Source organism: Diorhabda sublineata, chromosome 10 (genome assembly GCF_026230105.1).
Source record: "Diorhabda sublineata isolate icDioSubl1.1 chromosome 10, icDioSubl1.1, whole genome shotgun sequence".
Taxonomy (NCBI): Eukaryota; Metazoa; Arthropoda; class Insecta; order Coleoptera; family Chrysomelidae; genus Diorhabda; species Diorhabda sublineata.
The window spans coordinates 7,135,737-7,152,389 of NC_079483.1; the positions used below are offsets into that span (position 1 = coordinate 7,135,737).

Genomic DNA, 16,653 nt, shown 5'->3' on the forward strand with positions numbered 1-16,653 from the left:
CGAAAATTATTCTGTAGCTCTTCAAAGGAGACAACAACTACTTACCTGGCTAAGCCTCGACGAATATTGAATTATATTTGCTAAGAAAAGCGTCATGTAAATCGATCTTTTTCTCCCCAACGGCTCGCAATTGCAAAGAAATGTTTGTAACGACTAGTTTCGACGTTATTACGTCTCATCAGAGTGGCTTAACAGTTTTAGTTCGACTTGATTTTAGATCTTGAGTTGATTTGTTGCCTTTTTAATGCGTGTCTCGCCAAATTAAACAGTATCCGGCTTTTGTTAGACTTTTTCGTTTTGTAAACGATCGTACCCGATCGCAGACGACGAAAGTCTACTATTCACCTCTGAAACAATTTCGAAAATTATTCTGTAGCTCTTCAAAGGAGACAACAACTACTTACCTGGCTAAGCCTCGACGAATATTGAATTATATTTGCTAAGAAAAGCGTCATGTAAATCGATCTTTTTCTCCCCAACGGCTCGCAATTGCAAAGAAATGTTTGTAACGACTAGTTTCGACGTTATTACGTCTCATCAGAGTGGCTTAACAGTTTTAGTTCGACTTGATTTTAGATCTTGAGTTGATTTGTTGCCTTTTTAATGCGTGTCTCGCCAAATTAAACAGTATCCGGCTTTTGTTAGACTTTTTCGTTTTGTAAACGATCGTACCCGATCGCAGACGACGAAAGTCTACTATTCACCTCTGAAACAATTTCGAAAATTATTCTGTAGCTCTTCAAAGGAGACAACAACTACTTACCTGGCTAAGCCTCGACGAATATTGAATTATATTTGCTAAGAAAAGCGTCATGTAAATCGATCTTTTTCTCCCCAACGGCTCGCAATTGCAAAGAAATGTTTGTAACGACTAGTTTCGACGTTATTACGTCTCATCAGAGTGGCTTAACAGTTTTAGTTCGATTTGATTTTAGATTTCGAGTTGATTTGTTGCCTTTTTAATGCGTGTCTCGCCAAATTAAACAGTATCCGGCTTTTGTTAGACTTTTTCGTTTTGTAAACGATCGTACCCGATCGCAGACGACGAAAGTCTACTATTCACCTCTGAAACAATTTCGAAAATTATTCTGTAGCTCTTCAAAGGAGACAACAACTACTTACCTGGCTAAGCATCGACGAATATTGAATTATATTTGCTAAGAAAAGCGTCATGTAAATCGATCTTTTTGTCCCCAACGGCTCGCAATTGCAAAGAAATGTTTGTAACGACTAGTTTCGACGTTATTACGTCTCATCAGAGTGGCTTAACAGTTTTAGTTCGATTTGATTTTAGATTTCGAGTTGACTTGTTGCCTTTTGATTGCGTGTCTCGCCAAATTAAACAGTATCCGGCTTTTGTTAGGCTTTTTACGTTTTGTAAACGATCGTACCCGATCGCAGACGACGAAAGTCTACTATTCACCTCTGAAACAATTTCTAAAATTATTCTGTATTTCTTCAAAGGAGAAAACAATTACTTTCCTGGCTAAGCCACGACGAATATTGAATTACACCTCCTCTGAAAAGTGTCATGTAAATCGATCTTTTTGTCCCCAACGGCTCGCAATTGCAAAGAAATGTTTGTAACGACTAGTTTCGACGTTATTACGTCTCATCAGAGTGGCTTAACAGTTTTAGTTCGATTTGATTTTAGATTTCGAGTTGACTTGTTGCCTTTTGATTGCGTGTCTCGCCAAATTAAACAGTATCCGGCTTTTGTTAGGCTTTTTCGTTTTGTAAACGAGCGTAGCCGAGCACAGACGACGAAAATCGACTAGCAGTTGCTCGCGCAGGCCGAATTACCGCTTCTGCGCTCGAATAATTCGCGCACGTGTAATACGTTGCGTGGTGTGTCTTACAGTACGTTGAATCGTCAGTTTTTGTATTTAGCGATAATAATTTTGGTAAGTATTGTTTGTAATGTACTGCGACCTATTAAAACTCTAACTACGATCCGATCAGAACGTGATACGGGTTAGTTTCCGAATATTCTGAGCGTATTAACTCATAGTTTTCGAACAAAACGTATTTTTTTTACCGATTCGTATCGATATGTTTTCTGTTAATTACAATTTTTTTGCAGGTTTCAACTACACCTACGACGTTGAATACTCGAATTACGTAAAGGAGAAGATGTTGGAATTCAAGTTGAATTTGAAAAAATACGGTATTTCGTGGATCAGTTGTGTATTAGTGACGGTTTTTCTCATAATGACTGTATTGCAACAAGTTAATACCGAATCCGATCAGAACAACAGTTATCCAAACAACAACGAATCTTTTTGCGATTGTCCGGTGGAAGTTTTCTCTAGATCTGATTGGGGAGGTGTGAATCCGACTGCTACAAAATCGCGTCAAAAACCTATACAGTACGTTATTATAAAACATACCGAACTTTATTTTTGCGAGAACGTATCGAAATGTAAATATATGACGAAGAACATTCAAAAAAGGGATATGGCGAAAAATTTCAGTGACATTTCTTATAATTTTCTCGTAGGTGGGGACGGAAACGTTTACGTAGGAAGGGGGTTCAGTAAGTTAGGCGAAAATTTGAGTTTATCCATCGATATAGCTCTTCATGGAAATTTCTTTTTCGATCAATATTACGAATGTATGATCGCTGCTACTAAACTAATTATAGATTACGGTTTAGCTACCAATCAGATCTCGAAAAATTATTCTTTGTTAAGTCATAATCAGACTCTAAAAGGTACGGATAGTCCTGGGAGGAATGTGTTTAAAGAAATTGCTACTTGGCAAGATTATCATTATGATCGAAATACGTATTTTCATCAGAATTTTTAACGCAAATAATTATTTTGTAAATATATGCATGAATAAGTTTAATTGTGTTTTATTAAAACATAAATTATAAAAATACAGGGCGAATCTATTCAGAGGTAATGATTAGATGTCGTGAAGCCCAGGGGCTGTCAACGCACTTTGTTTAACTTTTACGGGGACAACCTGTACAATCTAATGTGTTTTAATACTTCCTGTAAGTATTTTTAATAAATAATTACTATTTATGATGATTTTCTTCAAAATTTTTCTAAAAATTACATATCTCTTAAACCATAAATTTTATCAATTTTATTTATAACAAATACTAATTTTTTGTTAAAAAATACATTGAAATATTCATTTTTGGTATATTTAGAATATACTGGTTGTCCCTGTAAAAGTTATGGATTGTTTACCATCGGGCATGAACCTGGTTTACAGATAATTTTCGAATGTATAATTTAGAAAATATACTTGAATGTTAAGTTCTGATGTCGCAACTTTAAAAACCTATAATTCAGTAACGAGCATTATTCTCACGTAATCTACTCATTACCGAATTTTTCACATCAAATCTCGTACCACCCTGTTTATAGATTTATAATAAAGTAAAGCTCAACATTTATAACAAGTACAAATTTGATTTTCGAAATTCGCGAAATATTTTATTTTACCTTCTATCCTGTTGGAACTGAATATTAGGTTTCCCTATTATTGGTATTCGAAAAAATAGGATTAAACCAGGAATTAAATTGGGCACTTCTGATTTTCTAGATTCTCAGAAGTTTTCGGTTATTAAATAAGACTAACAACAAATTTACTGGCACGAGTTTTCGAAATTTTGGAACGCGAATAACTCTAAAACTAGCAGGAATTCGAAAAAAACTGCCCGAATAAAAAATGTAGAGCACTAAATTTTCTACAAAAAAGGTATCTAGTAATTTTTTCGTTGGAGCTACTATTTCTGAGTAAATCTCCCTCAACCCCGAAAACTCGAGCATCCGCTCGCAATTTACAAATAAATGATTGTTTTCTATTAGTACAGGTAAAATGGGATTAAACTAGAAATTAAATTCTGATTTTCTAGATTCTTAAAGGTTTTCTGTTCCTGAATAAACCTAACAAAATTAAGGGCACGGGTATTCGAAATTTTGGAACTTGTAGTTTTGAAACGCGAATAACTCGAAAACTAGCAGAAATTCGAAAAAAACTACGAGAATAAAAAATGTATAGCACTAAATTTTCTACAAAAAAGGTATCTAGTAATTTTTTCGTTGGAACTACTATTTCTGAGTAAATCTCCCTCAACCCCGAAAACTCGAGCATCCGCTCGCAATTTAAAAATAAATGATTGTTTTCTATTAGTACAGGTAAAATGGGATTAAACTAGAAATTAAATTCTGATTTTCTAGATTCTTAAAGGTTTTATGTTACTAAATAAACCTCACAAAATTAAGTTCACGGGTTTTCAAAATTTTGGAACTTGTAATTTTGAAACGCGAATAACTCGAAAACTAGCAGAAATTCGAAAAAAACTACGAGAATAAAAAATGTATAGCACTAAATTTTCTACAAAAAAGGTATCTAGTAATTTTTTCGTTGGAACTACTATTTCTGAGTAAATCTCCTTCAACCCCGAAAACTCGAGCATCCGCTCGCAATTTACGTTTCAGGCGCTGCTCTAACTGCTCTGTATTTCAACACTCGCTATATAAATAAGTAAATTCACGAGAGATTATCGCTGTTGTGTTTTGTCTGAATCCAGTGGGGGTTTTCCCAAGACCAGTAGCAATCGGTACTATCAAAAAATTTGTATTTGAATTTCCTTTATGAAAATCATCTTCTAAAAGTTCGTGATTAATAAATTTCTAAAATCCAAGCGTCAATATAAAATTACGAAATAGATATTCGACTTAATCAAAATTCCTATAGTACCGAAAACGAAATGACAAACTTCCCTGTGGATCCTATGTGTGCAAATAATTTTTTTCATGGTCAAACGTACGACGTTGAGGTTTTTTCCATTTTTTTCTAAAAACGGTAAGTTTTATCGAGAAATTAGAATAAACAAAAGTTGTAGATAATGTAATTATCTACAAAAGTCATTTAAACATTTTCTTCACACGACCAGTCGTTTTTGAGATATCGTGATTTTAACATTTGGAAAATTAATATTCTGTATAGGGTGTCCCACGATGAGTTAAAACTATCTGTATATAGCAAAATACTTATTGTAAAATCATGAAAATTTCTACCTTTGGGTTTTCGGATACGATCTTTTTAACTAAAATATTTTCAAAGATGGCCGACTTCCGGTTCCTCAGGAAGTCGACTATAACTTTGTTATTTTAAATAGAACACCCTATATATTGATACATTTTTGAAATTAACGTAAAATTTTAGTATACTTTTGTCTGAAAACTTTTTCCGAAAAATGCATACTTTTTGAGTTATTAATTTTTTTGTAAAAAATTTGACGGTTGCAGAGTCTTTTAAATCATTTTTTTACGAAGATACCCTTAAGGATATAAAAATGGTTTCTATTTAGTTACTTTTAGCAAGGTCAGATGTATTGGAATCTATGTTAAAAAATTTTTCATTGCATACAGGGTGCGTATAAAAAGTGTTCAAAGTTTAACTTCATAAATATTAAATTTCTTCAATTTATTAAATAGAACCACCCGGTTTTTTCTATTTTAATGTATTCAGGGGTAAAAAATAAGGCAATATTTTTCTATAGCTAAACCTTACCGTTATCCAGATATTAAATGTGTAGTCTAAATTGATATTTATGAAGTTAAACTTTGAATACTTTTTATACATACCCTGTATAAAATGAAAAATTATTCAACATAGATTCAAATACGTCTGACCTTGCTAAATGCAACCGAACAGAAACCATTTTCATATCTTTAATGATGTCATCGTGAAAAAATAATTTATAAGGGTCTGCAACTGCCAAATTTTTTACAAAAAAATTAATAACTCGAAAAGTGTGCATTTTTTTGAAAAAAGTTTTTAGACAAAAGTATACTCAAATTTTACGCAGTTTTCAGAAATGTATTAATATACAGGGTGTTACATTAAAAATAACAAAGTTACAGTCGATTTAAGGTAGATCGTATCCGAAAACGCAAACGTAGAAATTTTTATTACAGATAGTTTTAATTCGTCGTGGGACACCCTGTATACCCAAAATATAAATTAGGAAACTTTTATTATTTTTAACGTTATTTTTATTCACTTTTCAGGATGCATCCTCAAACTCTACAAAGTCTACATAAAATTCTACCCGGACGTCAAAAAAATTTTGTCGAGACTTTTAATGTCGACTATATTAACAAGCTGCGCCCTGTGTTTATACCTCGGAGTAGTTTCGGTGAATAAAATCCAACGCAAACTTCCTTACGACACAAGTATATACAAAAAACTAGGAAATTATTCGATTTATTACATCGATCAATGGGGCGAAGAAAACGGAATTGAATTTGACGTAAATCCGCTTCCCGTGGGACTGGTAATAATCGGCGATACGAAAACCAAAACGTGCGACAACTTCGACGACTGTTCGAAGATATTAAAATCGTATCAACAATACGAAATAATCAGTTTAGGTTATAAAAATATTTGTGAAAATTTTTTAATATCCACCGACGGGACTATTTACGTCGGTAGAGGATGGGACGTGAGAAATTGTTATGATCGATTGAGCATAGAAATAAGTTTCATAGGAAATTTTAATAAGCACAAAATGTCGAAAGATATGATCACAAGTTTATTATTGTTATTAAATCATGGACAGAAATTGTATAAATTACCAAATGATTACATAATTATCGCTTTGAATCAAACTATAGATACTTTAAGTCCTGGTGAATACGTGTACGAAGTTATTAAAAACATGTGCCATTTTAGTAATATTAATTTGAAATCAAGATTTAGTTATTATTTTTTTTCGTTTATATACGATGTAACTAAGTTTTTTAATAATATTTTTAGTACCACTATTTGTTTGCAAACATTTTCTTTATAATAAATAATATTATTAGTTATATTCGTCGTTACTGTATTCAAGCAGTGGCGGACTAAGCCCGTCAGACGCTTTGAAGATTTAAATATGTAGTTCAGTACAGTCATTCAAGCTTAAAATCCACCGAAACCTTCATAGATCTTCTTGAAAATTTGGAATTAAGTTCATCTTACCCTCTTCTTCAAACCTGACTTGGTCGCAAAGTATGCTTTTTATTTTTAAGTGGTGAAAATCACCCCTTACTACAATAAATTGAAAACTAATGAATTAAAGCGGTAATTGGTTCCAAAATACTAAATGTTGATTGTTTTGTATCGTGACTTTAATATTTTGATATTTTACAGCTCACTTTTAATATTTTTAATAATACAACCACCAAATAAATACTCCAAACAGATCAAAACTTGGATGTTTCGTGATTTTCCAGCATTATCTCTAGAAAGTATTCGGTTTTTTAATAATAACTTGGCTTCCATTTAAGATTTTTGCATTCATCCATACATCATTTTGTAGGGAATTTCATAAGCTACAAAACCATGCAACCCTTTTCTTCAGAGAAGTTTGATGTTAAAGGGTAAAAAAGACTTTCCCTCAGCATTGAAATCTATACTTTAAACGCTTATATCTCGTTTAATTTTCAAGCTACGTAAGTTTTAACAAAAGCAAAATGTTCATTAAAATAAAAGCTAAATTTTAGCTACAAACAAATTTTTTCGTTGATCCAATAGTTTTTGAGATATTTTGAAAAAACTGATTATTCTGATAATAACGCTCATAAAATCTTAATTTATATCCTCAAACACTTTTCAAGAGCTCAGTAGTATTTTTAACTGGAAAAATAATACGAAGATTATTTATTTTGTATCGTAGTTTAGGTTAAACATGGCGGCCACTGTAAATACTTATGCCATCTATTATCTAATATACGAACTTTAAGATTAGATTGTTAACTACAAAAATACAGTTACCTACACAAAATTATTTGTTTTCAACATATTTATATACGAAGTGGGCGGCATCTATTGATTTTCTTTCAAACTTCAATAGAGGTGAACAATAAAGTCAAAATACGGACTATTTTTTTGTTTTATAAACAATAGAAAATGTTAATTGAAATTTCTTCCTCCCGTACTTACATAAACAAATGCATTTCCAATGGCTAACTGCATTATTCAGATTAATTGTGATCTAACGTCTGTAGACACCAATTTAATAGTTTTAATACAGATCCGTATTCTTTATAATATCGAATTTGTAACCGAAAATGAAAATTGAACTATTTTAATGTGAAAATTTATTTCTAAATAAATAAACGGTGGCATACTAAGCCCTAAGAACATTTTTTTGTTGTGAACGTGCAGTGGATTTGTAAACTTTGAATTTTACAAGGGGCGTTTGGAAAGTAATATACAAAAAGGCGAGTGGAGAAGTTTTTGGTAATCACATGCTGTAAATCGAGTATTTAAAAGATTCTAAGGCATGCGAATTTGTTAAGACTCGATTTTTTTTTTGGAAAATTTTTGTTTCTTCGTTTAAAGGTATTTTTTTTTCAAATCGTTCATTGTTGCTAATCGACACCAAAATTTTTGTTATTTTAGGAATCAGATTATTGTTAAGCTACTTTTCCTCATTAAAGAAAATAAGTTGATAATTTACGTTTTACGTAAAAAAATTGCATTCAACTTTTAGTTAATATTGCAGTATGTTTGTTAAGGTATTTGGTGTTAACGAAATGTGATCAAACGAGATTTTTTATCACTAACGACCCGTTTTAATGTCGGCTAGTGTATATTGCATAGAACTCGATAATTTTGTCCAATAACTTCTTAATTCTATTACTAATTTCGACAATAACTGTATTATAGTATATTTCTAATGAAATCGTTGAATTATTTAGTGTTTCTACAAAGTTGTATTTAACTTTTTGTTCTTAGCACACAAACACATTTAGGAAATTACAAAAATAGAGAAAATCTAACCAAAATCACTAAAAACACATAAAAAAATTAAACATCATCAAACACCCTTACAAATTAAATTGCTTACAGCTATAGAAGCTAAATTCAAACAATGTTATTTATTTTAAACAAATTAACTACTAATTTGACAACCTTCATAAAAAAGAAGGGAGTTTAATCGTTGTAAATGAGTCATCACAAAAATATTTCACCATAGGCCTCGTGTTGGCTAAAGCCGGCACTGAACGTCAGTGTAATTACCATAGTAAATAATGTTCTAACCTCAAATTCGGATTATATGTAGTATCATAGAAATATCTCAACCCCAGCCCAAAATAAATTAATAAATACGACTTTTCGTATTTGTAATTACGATTTATTAAAGAAATATTGAATAAAATATAATATTAATAAATATTTAGAATTTAGTTTGAACTAATGACATTTCAATGGCTAACTCATTCTTCCTTGAATTTCCCATTATAATAAGGAATATATTCTACAATTACTCTCCAATCTGTAGCATAACATAATGTAGCACCAGCCGTAGCCCCAAAAGCTAAAGCAGTTCCAGTCCTATGAAGAGACATATTACATAATTAAAAAAAATTGTAACAAAATGTAAGATTATACCATTTAGTTGCTATTTCTAGATGTTTCTTGCCGAAAGGACCAGGAATTATGAATTTACTTGCCGCTCGTGCTGCCACCGACATTTTATTTATTTAAAAATTTTATTAAAACCCGACACAAAATATTCCAATTCTATTAATCTCCTTTTAGAAACTGATTATATTTGACAAGTGACAAGACTTATTATAAAGGTCATATCAATAGGTGTATTCAACCACATCCAAAGAGCCGAATCTCGTTTAGCAAGATAAACTGGAGAACGCACTTTTTACCTTATTACAATGAAATTCTAGTTGCAGCATCTTTTTTTTATGAATTTTGTCAATTTCTATTTTTATGATAGAGTTTTAATATAAATTAAATGAGATTGATTTCAGTTTTTGCAATGAGTATGTTCGTTCTCATTTTATAAATTGATGAATTATTCTCCATTTCAATTTCCTTTAAAAAATTAGATTAACAAGATAAATAATACCAAAAATTACAAAAACTTCATGCATTTGGGCTATTTACGTCTAATGTTGGAACGAACTTATTATCAGTTACTTGTGTCAATTGTCTTCTTTGTTTAGTGACATTCGTAAAATGACAGTGGTCTACTGCTGCATTCAACAGCAGTAGCCAAGCACTAATAAATAATAGTTCGTTTGAAAGTAGATAATAAGAAACAAAGTAACAGTGCACACATTTACCTATCAAGATTGCCAACGAGCATAATTGCCTTTAGTAAATATACAGTTCTATTTACTAAATTAAACAATGTTAGATCAAGTTCTTGAAGAGTGGGAGGAACTTAATGCTGATTTTAAACAATTAGAAGTAAGTGCTTATTGAATTATTATATATTTATATATTGTTATTATTAAATAAAATATTTTAGATAGATAATAAAACATATCTTCAACAATTAAATGAATTAACTAGTATACAAAAAAAATGCGTAAATCACATTTCTCATCAACGTTATCGAATTGGAGTTTTGTCCAAATCTTTAAGGGAGTAAGTATTTCAAATAACTCACAATTTTTAATTAATGAAACAATGAATATTTTGTTAGGTTAAAAAAACAAGGAGACGATCCTAAAATAGCGGACATGAAAAGTAACATTATGACTAGGAAAGCACAATTATTTGATATCGAACAAACGTTACCAAAACAAAACGGCATTTATTTAAAAATTATATTAGGAAATGTTAATGTTTCCATACTCGATAGAGATGAAAAGTGAGTAGTTTGAAATTTGTTTTTTTTTTACATTGTGAGATTTTTAAAATTCAATTTATTTACTTAGATTCAAATATAAGGACGAATACGAAAAATTTAAATTAATCTTGAGCATTATTGGAATAGTTATGGCAGCACTAAATTTTCTAGTTAGATTCAGACCTCTGGAACTGAGTTATATATTTTTATTGGTGTGGTATTATTGCACTTTAACCATCAGAGAAAGTATACTGAAGGTAATTTTTTTTTGTTTTTTTAAGCATTTTCCTCCTTTTATTTTCACTTAAATGATATTTTTTATATTTATATATATATATATATATGTAGGTTAATGGTTCTCGAATAAAGGGATGGTGGAGGCTGCATCATTTTTTGTCGACAGTAGCTGCTGGAATTTTACTAATTTGGCCAGACAATGAAACTTGGTCGTTGTTCAGGAACCAGTTTATGGCATTCAACATTTATATAAGTAAGTTATCTATGGTGCAGAATAATAAAATTCAAATTTTTAATGGGGTTCTGACCAGTCAGTCTCAAATAAAAAATAAATGTAGGATGAGTTCAATTGAGGTAGAAACAGTCTCAAACAGGCTGGATAAGGCAGAAATAGTCTCAATAGAGCACCAATGCATCTCTAACAGTAATTTACTGCTCCTCAAACACATCTATGCACCCCGACTGTGATTTCTCGCTCCCCAATGGCATCTATGCAACCCTAACAGTAACTTTTATTGTTCAAAATGTCTAAAACGAGGAATAGAATTTTTTGGCGTTTGAAGGTGCCCTATTGCTAAAATCAAAAAGAAAAATAACTATTTTTTTTCAAATTTGTACGTTTTCAACCCTGTCTTTATCCCCACAACGATCTTTATAAAACTGTTAAATCCTTCAGGAGGCATGTTTCTTTCACATTTACTGGTGTAGTGGCCTCTCATTCTGATCCTTTTAATGTGGATTTAATTGTGGGAAGTAGATAGAAATCGCATGGTGCAATATCCGGCGAATAAGGCGGACAATGTACATTGATTTGGCACTTTGTGTTGGTGGAAAACACTTGACTTAACTTATCCTTCCCAAATTCGAGCTGTATGGATCTTTTGTCAATTCTTACAGTCTACACAATTGTATAATATTCTCGATTTTAGCGATATCATTAACTGGAACGCCATTTTGAGAACGTTACAATCAAAAATTTTCTCAATTTCCAATAAATTTTTTCTCAAATTCACTAAATTTATTATTCTATTGTCGTATTAAATATTTTTACGGAGAAACGACCATTTAGACGCGAATTAAGGATACGGCTATACCGATTTGTTTACATATCATATACGTATCGAACATACCTTGTATATGAGATTCGAAAAAAAAATTCCATAAAAATGATATTTCATTAAAAATTATTATAATAATAATTATTTTTTGTGAATTAATCGATTTTTTTCTAATTGATTGTAATCATTGATATTTAATTTTATTACTAAATCAATTAGCTACTAAATGGTTTTAAATTTAAAAAAAAAGTCACCTTTTTCATTAAATAAATGAAATATAATTTATTTCTAATGAACAAGGTGTTTGTCATAATTTAATCACCGATTATCAATGTCATCAATATTTTTGATGTTAAGACTCAATTTTTCTATCAATTAAATCATCTAAATCAAAGAAAACTTGTTATAATAATAAGAATTCGTTAAAAAGAAAATTCCCCCCATTAAATCATCATAAATTATTTGATTATGAGTTTTTGAGTGATTAAATCGAACAGCCCTGATATGGGATTTGTTTCCTCTGCTCGGTATGCTTTTGACTGGTATTCTTCTGCTTTTAAATGGATTCTTGTAATTTTGGATCGAATTGATTCAAACGGTCCTAGGGTTTATGTACTAGATTAGGGCCAAATCTTGTAAATACCCCCTCACACAAATAAAGTCCTCATTCAATAACTCTATTTCTCTAACACTTAACTATTTACTAAATTACGCACTACAATTACCTAATACTTATAACTAATTTATTTAATTTAATTAAATAAACAAAGAAACGCCGTTTTATGATAGACCGAAATTTAGTATAAACTAAACTATTCTCTAACACTTAACTATTTACTAAATTACCAAACACTTGATAACTAATTTATTTAATTTCAACGTTTGGTTTACTTTTTACTATTTCGATATGTTCACTACGATTTTGGTTCCTATATTAGCGCTTATTTATATACAACGGATTTCTAGATAATTCCGTTTCTAGAATATAAATAAACAAAGAAATTATTTCTATAAAAACAGTTACAACACGATGTAAATAGCTGTTAAAAACTATACATCGAAACGTCGTTTTATAACAGGCGCCTTGACCAAAATTTAGTAACGTATATAACAGGACCGGCTTCGCGGTCTATATCAGCGGGCGAGTTCGTCAAAGGGCGTTGTTTGTTCTAAAGTAAAATTTATTTTTAGGTTTAGTTCAATATTTGCAATTTCGATATCAGAGAGGGGTTTTATATAGATTAAAAGCTCTCGGCGAACGACACAACATGGACATAACCATCGAAGGTTTCCATTCGTGGATGTGGAGAGGATTAAGTTTCTTGTTACCATTTTTATTTATAGGTTATATATTCCAATTGTACAACGCGTACGCGTTGTACGTTTTGAGTTATACAATGTCGACTACCTGGCACGTAAGTTGTAAATATGATACGGGGGTGTTTCGATAAGTAGTGTTAACAATATTTTTTACAGGTACCCGTATTAAGTGTGATGTTTTTAGTACTTTTTATCGGAAATACTTTGACTACCATTTCGGTGATACCGTCGAAATTTCACGAAAAAGTTAAATTGAAATATCGAGTGATGAGTCAGAGATTTAGTTCGCAATTATTAAATAGGGAGGTGAGAATTATTCTATTATTAATTTTTTCTTTAAAAACATTTTTATTTAATTAATTTTCCTATTCTACTGTACTCTTCTATGTTAATAAAGCGTTTGACGAAGTTTCCATCGAACCAATAGAACATAATTTCAAAAAAAAATCATAGACAAACTTTTGAGATCCGCTATATTAACGAATTATGTTTCTGAGTGTATTTGATTTACGGTCATGATGTAAACAGCTTTCGGATTTACTCTCGTATCTTATTTGGCGTTTTCGGGGTCGTACTGGATTTATCGAATTGGATTGGTTGATTTTTGGTTGGCATTTTTGAACTGGATTTAATAATTAAAAGAAACGATAATTCTTTATATTCATAAAAACGTATCGAATTCCATATACAAAATATTTTTTGGTTCTACTTATCGACTGATTAATATAACCTAACCTAATCTACAGTAAACTTAATCTAATGACAAAATGGAGTCCGTTACTTAGTGTACTTGAGAACAACATTTTTTCTCAGTATACTTCGTTTCCTTTCTCCATCAATCCCCCTCCCCAAATCATTAATACGAATGTAAACCAATCCGAAAAAACCGGAAGTACTAATTCGTTAAATGGATTTTACGATTTCGAAAACATTAAACTAAAAAAAAAAATTGAACCGGGTAAATACGGAAGTATATTTATACAAAACGGGTTTCTCGATCATTCGGTTCTAGAAAGTAAACAAACAAATGGGTCCTTTTGGGAATTGATTCTATAATAACGTATTGTATAAATTATGAAAACAATTTTGTCGTTGTTGGAAATTTGTACCCGGCGCGTCCACCATATTTTATATTCTAATTTATATTATCGTATAGGACCGGCTACACGGTCCGTAACGTGGACGAGTTCGCAACAAATGTATGTTTTCGGTTATTTTAAACTCAAATTATTTTGTTTTTCAGTTTTATTTCAAAATAGATTTCACCAAAAAAAATTTTTGTAGAATTTCTGGGCTTGTAATATTTTTTCTGGTTATATTTCGCCTTTGTTTCCTGTAATAAATTGAAAAAAATTGAATCATGTGATTTTTCAAAAAAAAATTTTTTAATTTCAGCAGACCGATGATACTGATAGTAATAAGCAAGAATAGGGTGGAAAAATTATATAAATATTTAGGTAAAATATCTTCAACTAGTTGAATTGTGATTATAATCTTTTTTTTTTATATTTTTGTTATTATTTTTAATATTTTTTTTCTTTTTTCATGGTTGTCGACTCGAATGTTTTTTACTGGTAATCAAATATATTTTGTGAATTATAAAATTATATAATAACAAATAAAAATAACTGTAATTTATTTTAATGATTATTGAGAAAATTAAAATAATTTTAAAACGTTTTATTTTTATTATTAAAATTATTTTTCAAAAAGTGTTCCAATAAGTCTAACTTGAGAACGTGATCTGGATGTGTACCAACAAGACAAATACTAAAAAACGTTCTGGATGTGTGCCAATAAGTCAATTGCTTAAAAAAAACGTTCTGGGTGTGTGCCAATAAGACAATTGAATTGATCTCGGTTATTAAAAACTCATTTAAATGGTTTAAATGTTCAATAATTCACTTGTAATTATTTCTATTATAACAATATCGTTTTCCAAGTACTTTTACATGTTCAAACATGGATATTTTTTCTAAAAAGCGTGCTGAAATAATAATAAACACACGTGTATAACTATTAGCCATGAAAATTGAGTTAAAATCAAGAATTTTAAAAACATTTGAAGAATCTTGATCATCGATTTCAAAAATTTTAGAAAAAAATGGACGCAAACTTAATTCAAGAAAGACAAAACTTTCTAAAGGATTTGTTGGATTATGATGGCTGGAGTTAGTATCTTAAATGTATGGAAAAAACTTTTAGAAGTGGCCCGGAAGGATGAGAAACCAGAGAAAACCAATTTTTAACTCAACAATGATGTCAAAACTCTTAGTACATGCTAAAAAATGCCCATCATGGACAGTTGATGACTGGAAAAAGATAAATTTGTGCGAGGATATCAATGGAAAGTTGTTAGAAGAAGTGAAAATGACATCATATCTAACAGACCCTTCTGTATGTCTCGGTTTCATGGATCTTCATGGGAAGAGTTAAACTTACAAACTGTACAATTCATGCCAAAATAATAGTTGGAACCTCAGTTTGAGTGCACAACTTACCCCAAAAAGTCATAAAATACCAAATTAGATCATAAAAGGAGAGTTAAGTTTCCAAACTGTACAATTCATCCTCAAAATAATGCTTGAAACCCAAGTTTGAGTCATAAAATACCAAATTAGCTCCTATGGAGAGTTACACTTTTGCACTGCACAATTCACCCCCCAAAAATGCTTCAAACCCAAGTTTGAATCATAAAATACCAAATTAGCTCCGATGGAGAGAGTTACGTTTTTGGACTGCACAATTAACCCCCAAAATAATGCTTGAAACCAAAGTTTGAGACATAAAATACCTAATTAGATCCTATGAGGAGCATTAAGCTTTTGGACTGCACAATTTACCCCCAAAATGATGCTTGAAACCCAAGTTTGAGTCATAAAATAACAATTAGTTTTTAATACAAAAAGAGCGATAACGTATAGAGATTTACTAACGTCAGTTTTCATCCAGTTCACTAAAAACATTCTCTCCAAGACTGCTTCATTGATTAATTCACAGCGTTTTCATATAACACGAAAACCCGTAAAAAAAATTCTACTAGTTTTTACTTATTTGAACGTCGAAGGTAAAGCCGATTCATAAGCTTGACTCTTCGGTTGCCGTTGATATTTCCTGTTACAACATTAAAAAGAGTTGAAATGCATAAGACTATTCATTTTGCGTTTGTCCCAATTAAAAAAAAACTCTTTGTTATTATCCATACTATCGTCGATAAATGCAAGTAAAATCACAAAAATATCACGAAAACAAAAAGCAGTACATACGTCAAAAATTTTTAGGTTAAAAGCAGCAGTTTCACGCTTATGAACCGGATGTAGGCAAACGAAAAGTCAAGAATATCGGCAACCACGACTACTAAAGCTTGTTGTTTGGGTTGTCTATCTCACAGGAAAATACTAATACCTTTAATGGAATTCCAATACG

General features: G+C 30.8%; 2 protein-coding genes across 4 annotated transcripts in view; both read left to right on the forward strand.

The window, feature by feature from the left end:
* The window catches only part of LOC130449834 (uncharacterized), a 34,325-nt gene extending 27,486 nt beyond the window's left edge, over nt 1-6,839 (forward strand). The window contains exons 3-6 of the mRNA XM_056787872.1: nt 1,862-1,904; nt 2,084-2,786; nt 2,887-2,903; nt 6,039-6,839. Coding sequence (XP_056643850.1) covers nt 1,862-1,904; nt 2,084-2,786; nt 2,887-2,903; nt 6,039-6,820 — 1,545 coding nt within the window. The 3' untranslated portion in view covers nt 6,821-6,839. The remainder of the gene's footprint in view (nt 1-1,861; nt 1,905-2,083; nt 2,787-2,886; nt 2,904-6,038) is intronic.
* A 3,139-nt stretch (nt 6,840-9,978) lies between these two features.
* On the forward strand, nt 9,979-14,906 carry LOC130449618 (transmembrane protein 120 homolog). 3 transcript variants are annotated; one of them, XM_056787560.1, is made up of 8 exons: nt 9,979-10,227; nt 10,289-10,407; nt 10,466-10,633; nt 10,701-10,869; nt 10,961-11,102; nt 13,099-13,322; nt 13,384-13,533; nt 14,623-14,906. In XM_056787560.1, the coding sequence occupies exons 1-8, from the start codon at nt 10,168-10,170 to the stop codon at nt 14,656-14,658; spliced, it is 1,068 nt and encodes a 355-aa protein (XP_056643538.1). In that variant the 5' UTR covers nt 9,979-10,167; the 3' UTR covers nt 14,659-14,906. The 3 variants fall into 3 exon arrangements, with proteins under 3 accessions (XP_056643538.1, XP_056643539.1, XP_056643537.1); XM_056787561.1 differs by having other exon boundaries at nt 14,626-14,906; XM_056787559.1 differs by having other exon boundaries at nt 9,991-10,227; nt 13,384-14,906.
* Nucleotides 14,907-16,653: the final 1,747 nt, after the last annotated feature.

Bases quoted from the DNA above. Each gene is read 5' to 3' on its own strand.
- LOC130449618 (XM_056787559.1), top strand. From the start codon at position 10,168: ATGTTAGATCAAGTTCTTGAAGAGTGGGAGGAACTTAATGCTGATTTT. The intron at 10,408-10,465 runs GTAAGTATTTCA...ATATTTTGTTAG, and splicing joins TTGTCCAAATCTTTAAGGGA to GTTAAAAAAACAAGGAGACG. The intron at 10,870-10,960 runs GTAATTTTTTTT...ATATATATGTAG, and splicing joins TCAGAGAAAGTATACTGAAG to GTTAATGGTTCTCGAATAAA.